The 23,649-nt window shown below is 47.8% G+C and overlaps 1 protein-coding gene across 1 annotated transcript in view; it reads left to right on the top strand.

Moving 5' to 3' along the window:
* LOC139055956 (fatty-acid amide hydrolase 2-like) overlaps positions 1-18,689 on the top strand; it is a 78,022-nt gene extending 59,333 nt beyond the window's left edge. Inside the window, exons 4-9 of the mRNA XM_070533668.1 lie at positions 4,925-5,134; positions 7,014-7,133; positions 12,879-13,036; positions 13,150-13,245; positions 14,164-14,357; positions 17,819-18,689. Coding sequence (XP_070389769.1) covers positions 4,925-5,134; positions 7,014-7,133; positions 12,879-13,036; positions 13,150-13,245; positions 14,164-14,357; positions 17,819-18,239 — 1,199 coding nt within the window. The 3' untranslated portion in view covers positions 18,240-18,689. The remainder of the gene's footprint in view (positions 1-4,924; positions 5,135-7,013; positions 7,134-12,878; positions 13,037-13,149; positions 13,246-14,163; positions 14,358-17,818) is intronic.
* The last annotated feature ends 4,960 nt before the right edge of the window (positions 18,690-23,649 follow it).

The following is a 23,649-nucleotide window of genomic DNA, read 5'->3' as shown; positions in this document are numbered from 1 at the left end:
GCGAACCTGTGCTTGCGAGGACAGATAAGGTAAGAACGTTGTGCACCCGTCAGTCCACTGATGGCAGCAACCACCTGTCGCCTGTGCGACGCAACTTCGAGACGTAAGGTTTCATCTCCCGTTGCTGCAGCAACCAGCGCTTGGCGGGAAATCCGTGTGCGAGAGATGGAGAGAGAGAAAACATCTTTAATAAGCATAATGATGGCTTGATTTGTAGGGGCGGTTCCCCTCTTCACGGGAGTCCACGCGCCGTGTTGGCTGCTTCCTCCCTCTCAAACAACGTTGTCTGGGACTCCGTTTCATAAATCAGGTGCAACGCTCTAGAAGCTACGCAAGAAGTGGGGTGAAGAAAAGTTATCACGCCGCGCGTTCCCTATATGCTTCGCAGCTCGCCAGCGGCGTCTGCTTGCGCGAGCATGCACGTCAGGCTGCAGCGACTGGCTGCAAATAAAAAACAACGAAAAACACATTGGTGTAAAAGAACATGTTAGCAGCCGAATGAGCACATGCATTGCTTCTAAGGGCAAATTCTTATTTACGTTCAGAACTGATTTTATGTTAAGCAATATTCACAAAAATCTATCAAAAGACCCCGAACTGTTTCTAAGTGCGAACGCAGCCACTGCAAAAACCGTCTTGAGAAGAGATCCTCCAGAAGGCCATCGAACATGATGGCGTCGAGGAACGTGTTTAGCGAATTCAGTTCACTTTACAGATGCACGTATAGCGCCAACAAGAATATCTGATAGAGCAACTCAAACAGCAAAAAAAAAGAACAATTACTATTTATTATTAAGTGAAGCAATATAGAAAGGTAGGCATCTTTAGGGCCGGATATCTGTCCTAAACGCCACTCAGAAAAAAAAGAGAAAAGAAATCGAGGTTAGAACAACGCATAACAACATAATAAAACGAACACCCCACTAACGATACTACAAGTCACAAGCACTTGATAAGTAAATTGAAATCACGGGGCATCAGCACTGGGCGCTCGTCATTTGGTGCCGTCATCACATCGCACTGGGTGAAACCACGTCAAGTCTTGCACATGAACATAAGCGAAGCGCGTAGCACTGAAGTGTTGCGCTCAAACTGATAAAAGCGAAACAATGTTTTGCGCAAGTAATATTGCTGCTGCATACATTTTAGTGCAGAAGCAGCACCAGTTGCAATCCTCAGTTTCGGCAGCCGCCGTTAACGCGTCTGCTAAGCAGCTTTCCTTTCTGTACTACACAGCGAATAAGAAATGTCACGGAGAGAGCGGGTGCTGCTGTTTAAGCCCTTCCTCTAAGCGCTAGTTATATTTTGTTTCATAATAAAGTGCAAAAGATATTAATCCCTTGCCAAATATTAATAATTGTTTCTAGTGTCTTTTGTGCCACCAGTCATCGCTGCCAACAATGTTGAATGACACTTTGTTCTGGTGCGTAGTATGGATCCTCCAAAAGGGCACTGAGAGTTTTAACTTCTCCGTGAACTTATTAGCGTTCAGCGAACACCGGGTCACCAGAGACGCGGATGACAGCTGGATGGATGGCTCAATAGATGCTATGAGCGTCTCCTTCGAAACGAGGCGGTGGGTTCTACCGTCAAGCTCTTGTCCATATTTTGGGATAATGTCCTACCCATCTCAAAAAATGCATAAAGAATTCCCAGCATCAAATTTTCTTAACCACTATTGGGAAATGTGTTTTTTTCTACGCTGTTACGTATTCGGTGGTAGAGTGACCGCCGGTGATCGAGACACGTACGATGAACACCGAGGTCCGGAAGGCGATCCCGCTTATTCTTGTCAAACACACTCTTTGTGCGTTTCCGGACCAATCACATTGGCGCAAAAAAAAAAGAAACGCTACTGTGAGCGAGCGTGATAATCATCTCTGAAGACGGAAGCGTGAAAAGAAGGGGAGTACTGCAGACATAACAACGACTCCGCTGTTTGTGGTCTGCCTGCATTTCTGGCACCAAACCTCCAATCGCATTTTACTAATCTCTATCGCTGCCACGTTTTCCTTTTCCTTGCTATCCCTAAACGCAAGGTCTTCAAGGAGGCCAGAGGAGCCTAAACCGGCAGCTGAGTAGATATCTCGACATTCTAACAAAACATGTTCCATCGTTTATCCATTTGCCGCAGCAAAGACAGGCTTCTTCTTCATTGATGTCCTTTGCTTTATAACGGCGTTCTAAGGCATCCTGAACTCACTTCAAAAAGTAAAGAGGTTCTCTTCGAGTTATAAATTGCTTCTTTCCTGATTTCCTTTCTACCTCTTAGGTAGTCAATCATAGCAGGTTTCTTTTCCATTGCTGCCACCTAGGAGATAGTCTCAGCGTCTCTGACTTTCCGCTTGACATCATTTGTTGACCTGTTCACCATACCGGTCCCATACTTGCTGGTAAGCTTCCTAGTTCTTTTCCTCGGCTGTGAATCAATGTTTTTTTTTCTTTAGAAATATCTGAATACTCTCCCAGCCCATTTGGCTGTTTCCATATTCCTCAGTTGTTCTTCATGATCAACTTTAATCTGAGCTTCACTCACTTCAAAACTTCGTGGGGATGCACGACTCACACGCGTCCCCTGATATGTTGTTTCCTCGCATAGCTCCCGTCTCCTGTAATCCGACTTCGCCACGTGGCTTTATTGCGGCGATCGGTACGCAGCAGGGTAGTACGAGAGATGGCGTGAGTGTTGCTCTGCTGACGCCACCTAACGGTGGGGTTACTTACGCGCAAAAAGAAGGCTCTTCCTCTTTGGCTCCGGTGAAACCTACAACGATACTCTTATAACGCACGAAAGAAACTGAAGAACGACGGTTCACAAAATGTTTGTAAGGCTGATAATTAACGCATAAACGTCACAATTCAGTCATTCTAATGCTATCTTCGGCTGGTCGTTTCTGAGCACTCTGGAGCGCTCTCGCGAGCGGCGTTGTCTTCGACTGGTTGAAAGAGGGTGCGCGCCGTGCGTTCGGCTGGTTCTTCTCTATTGCTCCCTTCTATCTTGGAGAGCTCTGAGGCGCTCCGAGCCCTGTAGTCGGAGCAGTCATCGAGATTGAAACGTCATCGCAGCGCCGCGTCGCTACTGTTGGCGGCGGCCCACCGTAACCTTGGCAACCTAGGCCACTGCATGCTGGCGTCTCGACGAACGTTCGTCCCGCCGGCACTTCCGCCGGTTTTTCGGGCAGCACCGGGAGCTTTGGATAGGCGAAACATCGGACGTTGGCCGTAGTCACGTGGTTTCACATCAGCAATTTCCTCCTCCGAGAGCGAGTCGCACGTTCGGCTTGCGCGCTTGTCCCCTACCTCTGAGCTCGGGAAACGACCGATCTACCCGACTCTGCTTCGGGGCATACAGGCGACCAGTCGAAAATACCATAAGATTCCCCGGTTGTTAATAAATATAAACTTGGTTGTAACGTACGCTCCCCTCGAGACAATGGGAAATATAACCAACAGTGTACGTGAGGAACTTTCGAATACTTGTTTAACAAATTTTTTGAAAGGGTTATATTGCATCCACACGCATTAAACTTCCCATGGAGATTTTCACTAGTGGTTCCCCATTTTTGCTAAGTATTACCTCACCCGCCGTGGTTGCTCAGTGGCTATGGTGTTAGGCTGCTGAGCACGAGGTCGCGGGATCGAATCCCGGCCACGGCGGCCGCATTTCGATGGGGGCGAAATGCGAAAACACCCGTGTGCTTAGATTTAGGTGCAGGTTAAAGAACCCCAGGTGGTCGAAATTTCCGGAGTCCTCCACTACGGCGTGCCTCATAATCAGAAAGTGGTTTTGGCACGTAAAACCCCATAATTTTTTTTAAGTATTACCTCAGTGGCAATTGTAGTTTAGATGTAGCTTTCGCTGGAGTGCTCCTATCTGAATACATGGGAAAGGAGAAATCATTCTTCTCGGCAACCAGTGCGCCAAATTTGATGAAGTTTGCTGGGTTTTGTAGCCGATGACTTGCGCATGGTCGGTGGCGCTGAAGGATTTCCTACACAGCAGTGCAGTGCAGTGACATAGCTTATAGCTTCAGACAGCAGCCTTCAGCCTAACTTTCGTCACCTAGAGGGCCACACATCTGTGTTCCGTTTAACAGTGGGCTCCACTCTACATCGCACCCGCAAAGCGTGGGTGTGTCGCTTTGCTTACGTTTCAGTGAAACGATCGATAATATTTATATCTTGCTAACTGATTTGTTCAGTAAATTACTTAACCGTTTATGGACGCGTGTCGCCTACAGGCAAAACATCTTAAATAAATTTTTTTCTTGCCTAGTTTTGGCATTGAGCACGGAGTTTCCGTTTAAACTTTTTCTGACCACAGTGAACGGCAGCCAGCAAGCGTGATTTGTTGCTTTAGCACAGAAAACGTGACGAGGAAGGATGAATTCGGGACCCGCCTGCTTTCATTAATTTAAGTTTTCTTTTCTTTGACTTACTGCGGCCCGATTCATGATAGTACACCGCAGTGGATTGAGCGAAATCTATGCCCACCAAACGAAACCAAACCATTTTGAAAGCACGGTTAGAGTAGACGTGCAGAGAGGAGACTGGAGATCTCCGGTGGTAGTGGTATGGCGTGTGCAATGCAACGCAAATGCTGTATGCACCCATTGATCACCTTTATTACAAGTTCCAAAACGAAGCATATGTCGCTTGTCGTAAAGACCACTTCCAGTTTTATGCCTGGCGTTGGCCCTCTAGTGCTCCACATATTCAAAAGTTTATTTCCATTTTTCTTGATTGTGCTTATTGTTTGATAATTTTTTCCTCGAGGATGCAATTTATTGCTCGATTATGTGCATTTACTTATAAAATAAACATTTCTTTTTGGGCATTTCTATGTCTCGTTCTGAATAACATGTTGGAAAAATCTATGCCCTTATTTTTTTTTGTTTTCACCGTCGTCGCTTCCGCATCACAGGTCTCCTCGTGGACGCGGGCCTTCCAGCGTGGCGGGGGGACCGCGCCGAGCGCGACGCCGAGGTCGTCAGGCTGCTGCGGGAGGCCGGCGCCATCCCGGTGGCCACCACCAACACGCCCGAGCTGTGCCTGTGGACCGAGTCGTTCAACAAGCTGCACGGGCGCACGCACAACCCGCACGACACTCGCCGCACGGCCGGCGGAAGCAGCGGTGAGCGGGGAACACTTTTGCGGAATCGCGTGCAATTCACGAGAACGCGCAGAGCGAGGGCTGCGGAAAGAGCGACGTATGAGAACGCACGTGTTGAGCTGCTATTGGAGCGCACGTCTTCGGTCGGCGGGAACGCTTTACGGGGTACCATATATTGATAGATCAGATACCATTACCGAAGTACAATGATGAACTTGGGCACAGATTCCCGGAGCTCATCGTCGGAGAGCCCGCCAAGGGGAGTATGCCGAACGATCACGGGAAAAGCGAGGCCGATCTAGTGCCGTTTTCGTTCTTGTTGGCCCTTGCGTTGTTCACCTACCATGCCGTTGTTTCAAGCACGTGGCAGAGGAGGGGAAAACATTTGTTACTGTTGTGGTCAAGATTGTTACTGTGCGGCCAAGATGGATGCTCGGTGAAGAAGATTTGGCACAGTGATGCTTTACACATCGCTCGGCAACCTTGTGCTGTTCCGCAAAATTTTTGTTTCATATAAATAGTGAAAGAAATAAAACTCGTGCCAGCAGCGGCGAGTAAACAGCAGTGAGTGAGCATTCCGTGCATAACCATCTGTTATTCCCGTCGAAACGCCCCCCTCGCTATATATATATATATATATATATATATATATATATATATATATATATATATATATATATATATATATATATATATATATATATATATATATATATATATACGTGTGTGTGTGTGTAGTGTTGTTAGGCATATTATTGCATCTTCACTGCGTACACGCCACTTCTACGTGTTTTGCGACGTTCGCATGACAGATACATGAACTAACCGTGGCTCGAGAACATTTTGGCCAATTGCGGAAAGCTTGTGCTGAAAAAGACGCAAAATTAGAAATAAGTTTTTTTGTTTTGTTCGACTTGCTCATGCGTAATGAAGGTATACGCATCATCTTGAGATGGGCAGTTCTCGCGGTTTTTATGACGTCTCGTTACCGACAGGCGGAATAGGCGTGGCCTCCAAAATGTTTACCATTCGCGGAGGGCTAACGAAGGAAATGGAATAGAAACGGAGTGGAATAGCTGTACATTATACTGCCCCTGGTTTTGAAATTGATCTGAGAAGGAAAATAAAGAACATAAGATCAAAACAGGCAAAACGACGTCGGCTTGTAACGTGTACCTGTTTTTCTTTTTGCGCTCGGATCCCTTTCAAGAACAATGTGTAAAGAAATCGCACGAGAACGTGTGCGAATTATACGAATCTATGAATTATAGCCGCTGAGTTCACGCAGCCTATCCACTTGGAACGAATTCTCTGGACAGAACCAGTTCCGAGATATCAACTTTCAAAGTGTCCGACAAAATGCATTGGCAATACAGTTGCTTTTTTCAGAAACCGCTGCTTCATGTACTGAAACACTAAAGTAACTAGAACACCAGTGAATTTTAACGGACACTTTGAAACTTTTTATCCCGGCACTGGTGCGGTCCAGAGAATTCGTTCGAAGTGGATACGCTGAGCAGTGAGCGGCTATAATTCGTTTATTGAAATATGTGGCCTAAAATAGTAGAGTAAGAAGTTAATTAGCGTAAATACGTTAATTCATAAAGTGAACATTTTGATTTGTCGTGGATGTAATGGCCGCCTCAGTGAGAAATGTAGATCAAGGGTTAGAATGGTGCTATGAAAATTTGATGCAGCTAAAGAAAACACCCTGTGTAAGGTGACCCGATATGTGTGTGTGTGCAGAGCTATTTCCAAGCGATACAAAAGTCGCGTCTGTCCTCTGCAGCATCATAAAAAGAACAGAGGTTTTCCTTTCTACTTTCGTGCCATTTTGTTTCATTGCTCTTCGAGTGCAATCTAGAAGGCGCCAATTCGCCCACCTCTCTTGTCAGTGCAGGGGGCGAAGGCAGCCTGCTCTCTGCAGCGGGCGCTCTCTTGGGCATCGGTACCGACATTGGAGGCAGCATACGAATCCCGTCCACCTACTGCGGCACCTTCGGCCACATGACCACACCTGGTACGTTTGTTTGCGATCATTTTCTTATTCAGAGAGAGAGAGAGAGAGAGAGAGAGTAAACGTTTATTGTAGAGGTTTAGTTGTACTAGTACTCACCTACGGGGCAGAAACCTGGAGGCTTACGAAAAGGGTTCTACTCAAATTGAGGACGACGCAACGAGCTATGGAAAGAAGAATGATAGGTGTAACGTTAAGGGATAAGAAAAGAGCAGATTGGGTGAGGGAACAAACGCGAGTTAATGACATCTTAGTTAAAATCAAGAGAAAGAAATGGGCATGGGCAGGACATGTAATGAGGAGGGAAGATAACCGATGGTCATTAAGGGTTACGGACTGGATCTCAAGGGAAGGGAAGCGTAGCAGGGGCCGGCAGAAAGTTAGGTGGGTGGATGAGTTAGGTGGGCGGATGAGTTTGGGAGAGGCCTTTGCCCTGCAGTGGGCATAACCAGGCTGCTGCTGGTGATGATGATGATGTTTGGTTGTGGTGGGTGGAGCTCCTCTTCCAGGGCCCCACTGGTAACAGAGGCTCGCCGGGCCTGGGCAAGGGTCTCCAGTTGGGCATGTGCCCGACATTTTCCCCGAGGCCGTTTGTCCAGAGCACGCAATTCACAGCGAAGCTATGATCCTCTCGTTGGTCGATATTTTTCCTGTCGATGTCCATGGGCGAAGATGTGGGCTGTGGGGTTCTTACCCGTGCTCTTTGGACAAAAGAACGACAACGCGGTAGTGCAAACAATCACAAGGGCATTTATTGTACCTGTCGTAGACTAATGCCTGCTAGCCGAGTTGCTATTGACAAAACATGCCGATGGGCACGCCACAAATCGCGCATGTCCGACTCACCGTGACCGGATAACGAGCGAATATGTTCGCCCCATGCTGGACACCAACGCCTGGTCGTTCGCGCGTACGTGCGAACGGTGGCGCGTTTGAACGATCGTGTTCGACCATTCCGAGGAAGGCCTCGCGAGACGGTCTCGCAGAAGCATGGATCGACGCACGCGCAGAACGTCTGCGCCGCTTGCCGATCGCGAGTCAAAGAGAAAGAACCATCTCCTTTTCGCACCCAAGGTACCCCGCCGTTAGGTGGCGTTAGCTCAGGAACACTCGCGCCATCTCTCGTACTACCCTGCAAGCATACCGACAGTCGCAGTAAAGCCACGTGGCGAGGCTGGATTACAGGAGATGGGAGCTACGCGAGGAAACAACATATCAGGGGACGCGTGAGAGTTGCGCATCTCCACAGGGCCGATCACTGAGGTTGTCCAATACCATGCATGCCTCCTGTACACCTTGATTATGGCAAGGCAGCAAGAGTTCAGGGTCGCCAGTCAGCTTCTTGAGTCTGTAAAGGAGTACCTTTATATAGGTAAATTACTCACAGGGGCTCTGATTATGCGACGAGAATTTACACAAAAATAAAAAAACTCATGGCCCTTCCACTCTGTGACGAAGAATGACCAGCGGGGCTGTGTATGTGGGCCCCTTAATAGGGAACTGCACCTCCGCCGCGGGTAGGCCCGGCATTGCACTATCTTCGGTATCGGCCCATGTATGGGGAGTGCTTGACACCTGCTTCACTTCCGTGGTGGGTCCACCCAGCATCGCCCTATCTCCGGGATCGGCCCACGTATGGGGAGGTTTTATGCGAAGCATACTAGCCGCACAACCACGCTCTTCCTTGCTGCGCCGCGCGCGGCCGCCTAGCTATCATATGACGTCATAACAGCTGCAAAAGCGGAGGCTCAACTCGTGCGCTCGCTTGCGGCCGCGTAGCTACATAGCCGGGTCTCAGCTCGTGCGCTCGCCTGCGGTCGCACAGATGGTACTGCGGCCTAACTCCCGCTCCTCCCGCTAGGGCACTGACGTCACAACAGCTGCAAGCCGGGCTCAACTCTTGCAAGATGGGTTGGGTGGGAATCGAACCAGGGTCTCCGGAGTGTGAGACGGAGACGCTACCACTGAGCCACGAGTATTTTTTTTCTTTATTGCCTCGCTTTTCACAGAGTTTACGAGATCAGAAGACCAGATTAACAAGATAATAGTACCGAGAACCGTCAGCTGTTTGCTGACTACAAGCCATCAGTATTTCGGCATCTGCAACAACATTTCTGATCTTGGAACCCACTCTGGTACATACGACTGCACCTTCTGCACTTCGATAAAATGGGACACCGATTCGCAAAAATATTCGCGAACCGGTCTGGCGTCAATATCCGCATTGTGTACAGCAGTCCGAGTTCGCCATATACTGTGCAGGCCCAGGTGCATAACCAGATCGAAAGGCACACCATCGTCGTTTTCGACCGTGAGATAACGGATTCCGTGCGGACTTAATGGCAACTCTTTTTTCAAGGTTCTCTGTAAGATGTCCCAGAAGAACACTCCACCCCAGCAATCTAAGAACACATTCTCAATTATCTCTGGTTTTTTGCATAACAAACAATGAGTACCCCACGGAAGAAATAAACCATTTTCTTCTAACCACGTTTTAACAGGTAAGGTTCCTGTGTGCAGCCCCAAAAAAAAGGTTTTAACCACTGGCGCAACTAGCATTTTTGCAACGCGTTTCAAAACATCTTTTCCTTTGCCTGCACAGTATAATTCACGGTACAATGGCACAGGAAATAACACATTCACAAGGTCCTTGTACAGTTTTTCGCGTGACACATCTGTCAAATATTGCAAAGAAAAACGCACCGATAAGAAGCGGAAAGATGACACCACTTCTTTTAGATATCCATGTACTGGTCCTTGCTGACACACCGAAGACACAACAAACTCTGGTAGCACTTTACCCAGCCTCAGTTTAATCATAGTTCTGAGAAAGGTATGATCTACATCTCTGAGAAAAACAAATCGACTGACGAGTTGTCTCACATACAGATGCACTAGACCAAGCCCACCATCACTCCCTCTTCTAAACAGATTTGTTCGGCTCGTTTTTTCCCATAGAGAGCTCCAGATAAAGACCGCGAACACTCTGTGCGTTTTTTGTACACACTCACCCACGAGTACGATGCTTCAAAGCGGTACAAAAGCGCCTCTAGTGAATGCGGTGTTGCCTTAGAAACGAGCTGTTTCTAAGGCTCAGGCGTGCGTCGCTTGCTCAGGCGCACATTTCGTTGCCGCGCCGAACGCTGCGTTGCTCGACGCTCACCGCGTCCAATGCGGGGCGCGTAGTCGCTGCGCCGTAGCCCATTGTCTTGCACCCCTTGGCGGGTCGATGGGAACGCTGTCGCGTTCCACTCTTGAAGGCGAAGCAGAGTAACGCATGAGTTGTTTCTTCGTCTAGCCGAACCAAATATAGCCAAGCAACAGCAGTTCACCAGGCTAAACAGTGGTTCAACAAATAAATAAAGGCTAGTATGCTTCGCATCCTGGGCTTAACCTTAGGTAAGCCACAGCCATTTTTTGTTTACCAGGCCAACAACATGAAAATTTCCTTGGACAGGAGAGGTATACAGCTTCGCTGTAAACCGCGTTGGAAGGCACACGGCAGGCATTGCCAGATAGACTGGAAGCTTATCGTTAACATTGAAAAAAAAAGGTGTACAATCGCTGCATTCTACCGAAGCTAATATATGGGACAGAAACGTGGAGGTTGACATAGAAGCTTGAGAAGAAGTTAAGGACCGTGCAATGAGCGATGGAACGAAAAATGTTAAGCATAACGTTAAGAGACAAGAAGTGGGTGGTGTGGATCAGCGAGCAAACGGGTATAGCCGATATTCTAATTGGCATTAAGAGAAAGAAATGGAGCTGGGCAGGTCATGTAATGCGTAGGTTAGATAGCCGGTGGACCATTCGAGCTACTGAATGGGTGCCAAGAGAAGGGAAGTGCAGTCGAGGACGGAAGAAGACTGGGTGGAGCGATGAAATTATGAAATTTGTAAGCGCAAGTTGGATTCAATTGGCGCAGGACAGGGGTAATTGCAGACCGCAGGGAGAGCCCTTTCTCCTGCAGTGGACATAAAGATAGGGTGATGATGACGATTAAAACAGTGCACTTTGTGAGCTTTTCTGGTGAAGCTGACGTGCATACGCTTATACGCGTGTTCAAAATCATAATGTTCAATCTGCATCACGCTTCAACACGATAGGGATGATCCTGTAACTGCGCGCAATCCGCGCCCTGGCCACATTGGAATACAACACATAATCATCAGCGAACAGCCATGGAGGTGACTTGATTTAATTAGAAAATTCATTCACAAAGACGAGGAACAGCCGAGGTCTGAGTAGGGGCCCCTGCGAAGCTCCAGATGTGATATTAACGCTTGGACAGCATTTGCCATTTAGGACAACTCGATGCTTCCGGTATGTTAAGTAATCCATTATTCATTTTTAACAGAGTTATCTATAATTATGCGGACAAGCTTCTGTATTAGTAACTGATGGGAGACCTAATCAGAAGCTTTCTGAAAATCTCGAGTTATACAATCGGTCTCTGACCTGCATTCTTCTACCGTGCACGAGGCTACAGGTTTATTTCCCGCTGGGGCGACTTCATTATGGGGAAAAATGACTGCTAGGAGGCTAGTGTACTTGGACTTAGATGCACGTAAAAAAAAAAAGCCCAGGTGATAGAAATCACTTCGTAGACCCCCAACTGCGTAGTCTCTCACAGTAGTTGTGTCGCTTTTGGACGTACAACTTCATAACTGGATTTCATCAATGTTTGGTGCAGGGCTCGTTGGTACAGTCGCCCAAATCTTTAACTGGTGTGCGGGAGCGGCGACTTTTCCGGGCGTCAGCGCCGTATGACGCGGCGAGGCTGGAAACAGCCTAGTAGACGATGGGCCCAGCTGAGCGCGCTTTGTCCGCATGCGCTTAGCCTCAGACTGTTTCCAGCCTCGCCCCGTCAAACGGCGCTGACGCACGGAAAAGTCGCCGCTCCCGCACACCAGTTAAAGATTTGGGCGACTGTACATGACATTTAGAACGAATGTGCGAAATATTTGAGGCCTAGATGACGCGGTGAAAAAGGGAGACGTGTATGAACAAGCCGCGTGTCGTTTTGATGTTCTTGTGACAGAGAAAGAGATTTCCTACATGAGCAATTTCTGTACCAACTGAATTTTATATATTTAAGTTGCTTTGTTTTGCTTTCTTCTTCCCGTTGTGCCCCTCTGTCTGCTTCTTGTGGCTTCTCGCGTACGCTCCAAATATTTAGCCTTGTTCCGTGTCGTTCGGGTCTTTGGCTTTTGCTCTTTGACACCCGTTGCGTGCATCGGCTGACCTAGCCTTCTGCATTACGCTCCTCTGCCCAACCATCCCCGTCGAACACCGTCGAACAGGTCAGTCTTCCAACGGCCACAGCAATTATGCGTGAAGCAGCACAGTTTTCTTTTTTCTAGCCCCTAGCATTATAATTCTCATTACCTTCTTCAGGATTCCATTGCCGCTTTGCCATGTACATCATCTTGCACCCTATCTGACTGCGTCGATTCCTTTGATCTTGCCTATCAAAATGTAATTAAACCGAATTTGAAACTACACGGCAGGTCGTAACAATTTACTGGACTGCCCAAGACTGCCGAAACGTGCGTACGCAAAAATAGTTCGAAGCGTTCAACTACTAGGCCTACCGACAACAGCGTCGAAGACATCTTCAATCACTTTATATCCACTTGGCACAGGCTCGAACGGTACGAAGAGACATATTTCCCACGCACCGTCCGACCGATGGTTTGCGTGGGTTCGTTGCAATCACGTGTTCCCCCACGGCATGATCCTGTGCAGGCATCCTGTCCTATGACGGCCACCGGCACCCCTTCAATGACGAGTTCATGAAGCTGTACTCAACGGGGCCCATGACTCGCTACGCGTGCGACCTGCTGGCTGTGCTCAAGGTCATGCTTACACCCGAGCAACTGGCGCGCATGCAGCTCGACAAGAAGGTACGCACGGATACAGTCGCGGACTCCGCGACTGTCTGCTTACGTGAGTCTTCATGAACGCAGGACTACGTTGCGCAGTTAACCCACCCGAACCCTACGGCATATGCTCGCAGGTCGATCTGAGTGAGATCAAGGTCTTCTACGCGGATGACGAAGGGTGCAGCTTCTTCAGCCGCATCCACCCCGACATGCGCGAGGCAGTCAGGAAGGCAAGCATGTGGCGAACTTTGCGTTCGCTCGCTCATGACTTCTTTTCTCGCTGGCAGCTTAGGAACATAGCGAGAATTGCAGCCTTTTCAAATATGTTGACGCTCTCATTTTAATGAGGAGGTGTGTTACTTTTATTTAACAGTGTTCATATAACATTTCGTTTTAGAAGCATACCGTGCGTACTTTCATCAACAAAAGCGCCTTTGGCAACGTTTCTTTTCAGGCACTACAGACTGTAAAAAAAAACATACGTATAATGACATTGTGTTCTAGAGAGCCTATTATACCAGACGCACTGCTGCATGTACGCTCCTCTTCAGTTTACTTTGTACTTATATGCAGGTTAAGTTATATTGCTTCTGCGATTATTATTATTTGCACTATATGTGCATTTGTATTGACCCTTTGTATAAACTAAAGCTGTAACTGACGTTGTTAGACTGAGTGTTCTTGTTGTTATACTTGTATGTGGTTGGGTGGCACATTTTAAGGCTGCATCACTCCCAGCTTTTCCAGCATTAGAAATGGCCCATACGTTCGAACCGGAGGCTCCCATAAGGGTGCTTTTACCGCTGCCTGGCCAGGTGAAAACCGCCTCCCAGGGGGCACTCAACGGCAATTTCCTTAGATGCTTCATAGTGGGGCACAAAGACGGGAAGAAATATATGTGCTCTAGTGGAGTGCACTATATTAAACAGTTTTAACCGCATTTGTGCTATGTGTAAATAAACTGCATTCTTTAAAAAATAACCTATACGTAAATTTTGTTTCTGTATAAAATGGCACCGTTATCTTTACGTTCAACGCCTATCGTAGCCCTCAGCTGCTTTGGGACATGAATCTCTTTCCTTAACAAATCAACTATTGAATAAAACAACTTGTTGAATACAAAGGCCGTCCTCCGCCAATGGTCGCAGGCGGCCACGCACTTGAAGGAGCAGTGCGGCATTCCTGTTGAGCCCATCAAGCTGGAGGCCCTCTCGTGCGGCTTCGAGATGTGGCTGTCGAAGTTGAGCGCCAGCAAGTGCGAGCCAGCCTCGCGCCTCTTCACCAACGCCGACGGCCGCCGTATCAACCCTTTCGTCGAGACACTGCGGATCCTCTGCGGAAGGTGATTGATCGCTATTGCGATAATAATTACGATCGTACAAACTTCGCGTCATGTTCTGGCTTGGTGGCTTCATTCAGCTCATTTTGATGCGCAAGCGTCAAATGGCCCATGGAGCGAAAAAGCTTCGCGTCTGTCGGCTGTAGCAGCGAAGCGACACCTAAGCGTCCATTGCCATTGGCTGCGATACGGCGTCACGAGGGTGTCTCGACCGAGTAGAGTGGGCGAAAGGGAACACCTGATGCCTCGACAGCGCGCCAGGTGTTGCGCGAGGGGAGAGGGCATCGCCGCGGCGCCACGTCACCCTATCCCTCGGACGTCTATGTTATCCGCGCGTTCCTTGCGCGCGCAAGCTCTCATGGCGCTGAGTCGTGGTCCCTAAAGGGCTGCAGAAAATTAGCGCGTCTTCCCCATCACAATCGCTATCTTTCTCTCGCAAGTTCTCGCCTGCGTTCTCACTGCGCCTTGGTAAGGCCGAATCAAAACGCGCCAAGCGTCCCAATGCGCTCGCTTGTCCGCGAGGAGTCCATAACTCGAAGGACCGCTGGGCGGCGTTCTGTTAGTTATGAATGCTTTCGGATTCGCGACTCAAAAAAAGTGCTGAGGTGTCCTCGGATTTTTCGAAGCGAAGATTCTTTTGTCAAATTTCCGCCACTCGGCATGACGTCGTCGTCATCGCCATGCTTCTCATTGTGGTGTGTCCCGTCAAAAAAGCTGTCGCTATCGTGAATGCGATCACTTTCGATAGGTTTCTTGTGACTTGACACCGGGCGCACACGCTCGGTATGTTAGCGCAGTGTCAGGAACACTTTCGGCAGTCTAATCCTACGCGTCCGGCGCCGAGTCGCATGAAATCTACTGACGGTGGTAATATAACGGAAAGTGATCGTGACGCACCGTTTTGCTTTGCCGGCTCATGAAAACTTGACTCACACCAGCTTCTACAGTGCTTGTTAGCGGCATAATTTTTAACTGGCCCTACTGTGTGCCACCTGTGCTCTGCTTGACATGTGCTGTGGTGTGTTAAACTTTATTCTTTTACATTTGTCAGCTTTCACTTTCTTTCTTCCTACCTCCCCTTCTTCCTATCCTCCATTTCTATGTTTCTGTCTCCTCCTCTTTGAAGAGTAGGCAGGCGTTGTGCCCTTTCTGGTAGCAGTTGCCAGCCTGCTCCTCGCACTCCATTTCCTGCCATGTGTATGAATGTATTCAGATCAAATAATAATAACAATCTTCCGGCCGTTTCTTACTAGACTCCCACGCGCAGATTCAATGCGTTTCGCTCTACTATTCTTAAAGGTCCGTGACCTCAAATGGGACTTAATGCGTGTGCTGAGTTGGAAATGATCTCCTCTAGCGACTGCTTTACAATTCGCGAGACGCTGCTAAGCACGAGGTCACGGGATCAAATCCCGGCTGCGGACAAAATGGGGACAAAATGCAAGAACGCCAGCGTCTTGTGCACTGGGGACACGTTAATGATCTCCACGTGGTCAAAATTAATCCGGAGTCCCTCACTACGACATGCCTCATGTTCAAACCGTGGTTTTAGCACGCGCACGCGCACACGCGCACGCGTGCACACACAAAAACGAATTTAATTTTGTTCCACTTGACGAGAGCACGTGTTTAGAGGTTATTATTATATAGCTTAGTGACGGAAATGACTTAAAAATACGACGAAAATGAGCAGGCTTGCTACAGTGCGCATGTGAATAGATCCAAGAATAAACCCGAGTATTACCAAGGATCAAATTATCAAGTCTTGCAAAGTTTCTACAAACGAAGTAAACTAGCCATAGAAATACAGTTGTCGTTAGGTATAATATAGAGCGATCGAATTGCGGCGTTAGAAGCGTTGTTACACAGTAAAATTGGCCTCCATATGAGATTTAAATAATTGAAATTAGGGACTGAACCCCATAGGATTTGAATGTCATTGGGGATGGTTCCTCCAACTGTGCGCCACAATATTTTACGCAGTGCGCAGTAAAGGGCTGACCTTAAGTGCTTTCTCACGCAAGGTGCTACGCAGAACATAATCGCCAATTCTCTCACGACGCAGAGTTCATAGTTCATCTCAGGTGTACACACTACTTGGCCAGATCGATTCCTAAACTACTGTTTCAATGCGTAGCTGTTTCAGCGTAGAAACGAAGTGCTCCTTCTGCCACCAATAAATTAAGTGGCCGGATTTAGGCCACGTTGAAGAAAGTGTTTGAACATCAGAAAAAGGAGATTCGGGATCAAAGTAACATTTTTTCTTTCTTTTGAAGCGTTGTCCTAGCAAATAATGGAGCTGGGTCAAACAGGCTAACTACTATAGTAAGGTTCGTTACAGCGGAACACAAGACAAGGAGGAAAGAAGGTATAAAACGATGACAGGGCGCGGAATCCCAACCAACTGGCCCAACTTGCCGTCTTGATGCAGCAGCTATTATAGGCGGCCATAAAAGGGGTATCGAAATGTAGAATTTGCGTTAAAAAAGCTTAAACATGACGTTGTTATGTAATAAGGCACTCAAAGAAGGTTAAAACCATAAACCCCTGCAAAAACTCACTTTATTACTTCAACTGACATTTGGGTACAGCGCGTGTGCATTGATTGGGCTAGCGATGCAGGCTGAACGTCACGTGACCTCTACATTTAAACACGAAGTTTCACAAGTACACTTCTGTAAGCAAATACGTTTTGTGAACCAGACACATCGATATTGCGTTATTGCGGGCGTTCCAAAGCTCCGCATCTTGAAACCGTTTCGCATGAGAATATTCTGATCGCAGAAATGATCGTTGTTTCGTGGTTTCTGTTTTAATTATTGTGATCTATTGGATTTCCAACACATTTAGATTTCACAGAGCGGACCAATTTTTAAATAAAATGAGAAATTGGTACCCTACTTGAAGCTTTGCCAAGCCATTGCTTTAAGCCCTGTTGCAGCGAGAGACAACTAAAAAAGTAATGCCACATAGAAGGCTGGGAATGGAAAGTTTTTTTTTATTGTGCTTTCAGATTGTTTGCTATCGGGCTGGCTGCAATTCTTGGGCTTTAACGCTCGATGACGCTGCTAAAGGAACGTTCATTACCTTGAGCGCGTTATCTCGAACTTCAGGCGGATTGCTTCATCGCCGGAAAAGGGCCCTGACAAACAGGAACACAGCACGTAAAGCAGAAGTTAAAGCTTTATGAACGCATTTTGTGTATCACACAGTGGAAATGATAAGAGACTTGCATTCGGCTGTGCCAAAGCTACTAAACTGTCACGGGCAACACATACAAGGCACACGGGGTAGGGCGCGACACCACGCCCATTTCTTGTTTTCGCACGGTCACTCAAGCAAGAAGAAAACTTCAAGCAAATTAATGCATTACCAAAAACCTCGGCCTCACAGCTTGGTTGGTACGCCTTGGGTTAAACAAGCTTCACTTTTATGAAAACTTTCGTCTTCTATCTCGTTCGCAGGTCAGTGCACACTTTTCCGGCCGTTGTGTGCACCACGATCGAGCTCATAATGCCGAAGCCCGACTCCGGCTACGTGAAACACTACCTGGCGATGGCGAGAGACTTCCGAGAGCGCCTCCTGTCCTCTCTGGGCGAGGACGGCGTGCTCATTTGCCCCGCGGCGCTGGGGCCGGCGCCGTTCCACAACGAGCACGCCATGCGGCCGGGACACGTGTCTCTCACGGCGCCGGCCAACGTGGCCGGCCTGCCCAGCACGGCGGTCCCGACGGGCATGACTTCGGACGGCCGGCCGGTTGGCGTGCAAGTGGTCGCGGCGCCCTACATGGACAGGCTGTGCCTCGCGGTCGCGGCCGAGCTCGAGGAGGCGTTTGGAGGTTGGCAGGCACCTTTCGAACTTGCCTGCCGGAATGCGAAATTGTAGCAACAAGCCCAAATCACTGCCTTACAACCCACAGACACTTCTCACTTACTCTGTTTTTGCCAAGCTACACAAAAAAATGGAGCGTTTTCGTGCCGTCTAAGCCAAAGTGAACATGGGAGAAGAAGGCAGCCTACAGACATGGCTGAACGGCATCTTGTATCACACGCTCCTCGCCTACAACCGAAAGGCCGGTTTGGACTCCTTCTTGTGAATAGACGAGCTTCAAAACATTGTCCCAACGAACCCGTCGAGGTAGGTAAGCACCTACAGATCTACACCCTTAATAAGGTGCAGTGGGAGGTGCTACTCGCCAGCTCGGATCCAGGAGAGCAAGCAGCCCTCATCCAACCGGTCCGGCGATCAGCAAAGGCCAGCGGAGCCTTGGACTGAGGGTTCCGACCACATAGACTCCGACGTCTTTCAGCAAATAAAGTTTCATGAATGAATGAATGAGCCAGGAACGAATAGCAACATTTTCTGTGGATTGGAATAGTGTCAATGGAATTCAACGTAATTGCGGTACGTCCAGCAGTGAACCTCACCTTTGGACGCAACGCACTATGCACGACCGTCTGTTTTGCATACGCGTAATATGATGGCACTTCCTGCAAAGATCCGTGGCGACGCTTTCGAACTTTTGTATTTTTCTTGGCTCCGTATTCGGTATCGACAGTTTAAAATGATCAATGTAATGTTAGTAGAAGCGCTGGGATGTTACTAGGAACATGACTGCAATGTCAATACGAATCTCAATTCTTTAAACTCCGCGGTCCTGGGGAGAGGGGAAGGGCGTATTGTGCAAGTTTCTACCTAGTAGACATGTTCATTTCGTCTGATGCTGGAGTGCCGATTGGCTGGGGCCTCCTGTCTCTCTGACGCATAGCCTAGTCCAGCCGATCAGATCTTCAGTAGCAGGCAAATTGGGCATGTCAGGTAAGTGGACAATTACTGAAGACGCCCTCTTAGCTTTACGACAGTGTCATGGGCGAAGTGACGTACAGTGCATGAGCATGGTGCCTACAGCACCTACAGATGGAGCAAAACATACAGGCCGCTGTGCAGGCCGATTGTAGTGCTTAAAACGCTGGGCACCTTAACTAAGTGGCTAGTTGTGTCTTGGAACACAACAGCGTGTATTGATCAGCATTAGAGAGAAATAGAAAACGTAAAATTTGGGAAGATGAAGGTATTAGCCGTGTTATCAGGTGGGGTAATGAGCATGACATGACGATAAGAAAATAAAGAGAAACCGCTTAAAACATGCTCACTGTGCTAAGTGTAGCAGGAGGGCCTCCGTTGCTCGTATTACGTACCGAGCTTTGGCTTCGTTCTTGGACATGTATGGCGTCATATAGTCGGTCTGCTCAGTTCGCAGCAAAATTATTCGCGTCAGAGCTAACAACACGATTACTTTCTCGAGCTTTGGGAATAAGCTGGAAACTACGCAGAAAGCCAGCTAGTGCAGGTGAAGAGGAAAAAGACATCAGCATAGACACTCAAGACTGCTTACGTGCGGGCATGCGAAAGCATTGTAATAGCTTAGGGGAAATCTTTTAGATTGATGTTTTCGGCATGCATTAAAGTTATTTCTGCTGAACGGGTGTGTGTGGGCTTGCGTATACGTTGGCCATAGGCTGGAAACATTAGGACTATTTAGCTGTCGATCGATGAATTTTATTTGGTGCCCAATGATAAATCTGTCGCGTATATGGCGTCTTATTTTGTGCCCCCTTGCTTCGTCTTTTGAGGCATGCTTCCGTGGGCGACCACGGTGCACAGCTGCCGCTGAGGCAGACGCTTCGGGCTGCATCGCAGTATACACATCACCGATAAAATTCGAAGATCAAGTAACGGGTGGCAAGCAGCGGCACGACGTGTGCGTGCACTCGGCGCACCTCATTTTATACACCCATGATTTGGCGTCGAGAATGCATCGCAGTAGACACAGCACCGATGAAATCGGAAGAGCAAGTGATACATGGGAGGGCAGGGAAGGAGGCAGTGATATGACGTGTGCAATGACGCACGCACTACAGGCAGCATTAATAAACCATCACCATAGAGTTACCTTGGCGTGTAGGACGGCTATGCTCGGAAATGCACTCTGCTAGAAACAGTGCATCGAATGGGCGACCCCGTTTCTGAATGAAGATGCAAGTTACAAAGTTGTCCCCCCTCGCCTACCAACCGGTTTCGAATTCCATTTTTCTTCATTCGGACCTGAGTGGCAGACCATACCCCGCTCCTGACTTTCCAGACGTTCTGCTTGAAGTAGTGAATAGTGCACATATTATAGGTGTCATACAGTATCAAATTAGCCGTGTATGGATAGTTACCTGTGCTAGTAGCGCGGCGAAACAGACTCTCGTCGCCTGTGGTGAGCTTCGTGTCGAAGGGCTGAATTGCATGGTGATAGATCCGGAGACTAAAAAACATCAAGCTCAAGTTACTATGGTTTTTACCTGACATGAACCTCGACGGATTGAAGAGGCGTTTCAGGCTTATGGTCAAGTGAAGTCTGTAGGGAGAGAAATATGGAGGTGCGCTGGTAAAGAGCAGTCGGTGAAAACAAACCGGGAGGAATTTGAAAAAGGGAGTACCAGCGAAACACAAAGGGACGCGCACACATGAAAAAGGCGTTAGACACGGCGTTAGACGTTAGACACGGACCTTCTGTCCGTGTCTAACGCCTTTTTTTGGGTGTGCGTCCCCTGTTGTGTTTCGTTGGCACCCCCCTTTTTCAAGTTCATCATGCATCAACTGGCCCAAGAGTTTGCGCTAATAAACCGGTAGGTTTCCTTGGTGCTCAAGGATACTGTCACCATAAGCTCAATACCGCACATTATGTCCATTTATTGACACCAGTTTCTGGTACTTATCCCCGGTAGGCCTCCGCTGTGCCTTCGTTGCAAACGTGACGGACACGTCCGTGGAAAGTGCAGAACACCTCGGTGCTTGCAGTGCCGCTGATTTGGTCACTCGGCGGACGCCTGCGTGTCGACCTGCGCCAATGAGCTTCATTCTGGGCAATATAGCGCAGAGGCACCATAACTGGACCATCTCATCGATTCTACAGAGGTAGTAGATGCCACCGGAGAGACTGCAGGTGGCATCGGGGCCTAGGAACGAGAGTCCCCAAAGACAATGCCGAGCAGCCACAGCAGCTCAAGTAACACTAACGAAGCTTCAGGCTAGGATAACTCGGTTTGCCCACACGACCTGAGAAACCTCAAAGAAACGTCCCTTGATGACAAGAAAGAAGAAGGGGCGATGGACAGCAATCAGGCAAAGAAACGTCCAGCCCCATGCAGCGACGACGTAACAGAAACTGCTGTACAGGCACCCAAGAAAGTGGCTTCTAGGGCTCAGTGAATTCCCTCCTCTGGTGATGATGTGCCGCGCCGGTTTTGTCAGCGTAGCCAGGAGAGTGTTACAAACAAGTTCAAAGGGAACAATACCACAGATATACCCGTCGCCAAGGGCGAGGAAAAAAAAGCTTCAGGTGAGCACAATGGCTGTCGCCTTCACCCTTATGTGTAGCGACACTCAACGTGTGTAGCCTGCGCAATATAAAGCGTCAGCAGCAGTTACTACACGTGCTTAGGCAGCATGAAATTGATATTGGTGCAATGCAAGAGACCAAGATTTCGTCTGCTAGTGGTGTCAGCCTTACGCTGCAAACTTTTCAACCAGATTACGAGGTATTAGCCAAGCATGTGGTGCTTTTACTGGATGCCTTTTGCTAGTTAGAAAGCAGTGAAACAGCTCTTCATTGTCGCTACGTGTTGATGGATAAGGTTATTTTATATGCTGTGACTTCTCTTTTCGTTCCCGTAATTGCCAGTTTATTGACGTTTATGCTCCCTCAAAAGTGAGTGACAGGAAGGCTTTCTTCCTCTCTCTTGGTCCACTCCTAGATACTGACAGAGACTTGGTAGTGTTGAGAGACCAACTGTGTTTGTCATTCCAGAGATCACTCATGCCTAACAAATCGTGATGATGTAAGTGCTATTTTCCTACATCAATTAACGCAAGACCACAATCTAATAGACGCGGGAGCCTACCCACCTACTTGGGTGTGGTTTACGCACTTTCAAGGAGTCTCCTACGCTCGACTTGATCCTGAGTACGTTTCGACTAATCTTGAGTCTGGTGGTTCCATATACACAGAAACGTCACAAATAATAACCGTATTTGAAGCTCATTATAAAAATATTTTCACTGCAGTTAGAACTCAGAATGGCTACGAGGAAGAAGCTGATCAGTTTATTTCCCTTATGTCACACTTACAAGAAGAGGATTGATTCAGCGTTGATCGGCCAATAACTCGAAAATAAATCGAGTTTGCCATCGAAACTCTGCAGAAAGACAAGACGGCTGGCCCTGATAGCCTTAGTGCTGAATTTTATATAAAATTTCAGGAATTCCAGTGTCCTTTTCTAGACCAGTTTTTGAAGAAAGCCTATAAACATGGTGGGCTTCTTCCGTCTTTCTTTCAGGGTCACACAACCTTAATCCCAAAGAGCACTGATAATGAATTCATAAAGAGAGTAAACAGATATAATCCGACATCGTTATGTGACGTCGATTACAAAATATTTGCAAAAGAACTAACGAACAGGTTGCAGACAGTCATTGCTAAATTAGTAGGTGACCATCAAACATGCATAATTCGAGGACGCTCTATACAGACAAATATTCATATCGCATGTTCAGTCCTTGAGTGCATAGAGGGTAGTATGGATCAAGTCGATCTTCTTCAGATTGATCTCGCCAAAGGCTTTAATAAGTTCAGCACGATTTTTAGTTTCGACTAGTGCGACATCTTCAGTTAGGGGATGTATTATACAATGGTATAACACTTTGTTTTGAACATTGCACTACCAAGTTAATTGTCAACCGTACCCTCTCAGATGTAGTACAGGTGCAGTCATCCGTTCGTCAGGGTTGTCTGCTCTTGCCTTTACTCTTCGTGATACACTTAGAACCGCTTTGCTTAACCATGCTTTGTGACTCAAGCATTACAGCATACCGGTATGCGGATGCGGAAACTATATGCAGATGACATTGCCTTTTGCGTATTACCAAGCATTACCAAGGCAACAAACGCAACCGAGCGTTTCTGTGAAACTGCAGGTGCTAGCGTAAATTTTGATAAACGTAGGGGCTCTTGGCTAGGAGTGTGGGCGCTCACTCCCTCTGCATTCGCGAATATTCATTGGAATTAGTCTCCATTGTGATATCTTGGTGTACCTCTCGATTACTTCCGTAATAGTGGACCTCATTGGACGTCCACGATAACCACTATCCGTCGACAGGTGACAACCTGGCAGGAACGTGACCTTTCCATTTTTACGAGAGCTAAGGCATGCAATATATTTGTTGCTTCTAAGCTTCTTTATGTTCTGCT

This window comes from Dermacentor albipictus, chromosome 2, assembly GCF_038994185.2.
Source record: "Dermacentor albipictus isolate Rhodes 1998 colony chromosome 2, USDA_Dalb.pri_finalv2, whole genome shotgun sequence".
NCBI classification, from domain to species: Eukaryota; Metazoa; Arthropoda; class Arachnida; order Ixodida; family Ixodidae; genus Dermacentor; species Dermacentor albipictus.
The sequence above is the reverse complement of the archived record's forward strand: the minus strand, read 5'-3'. Positions and strand labels throughout refer to the sequence as shown.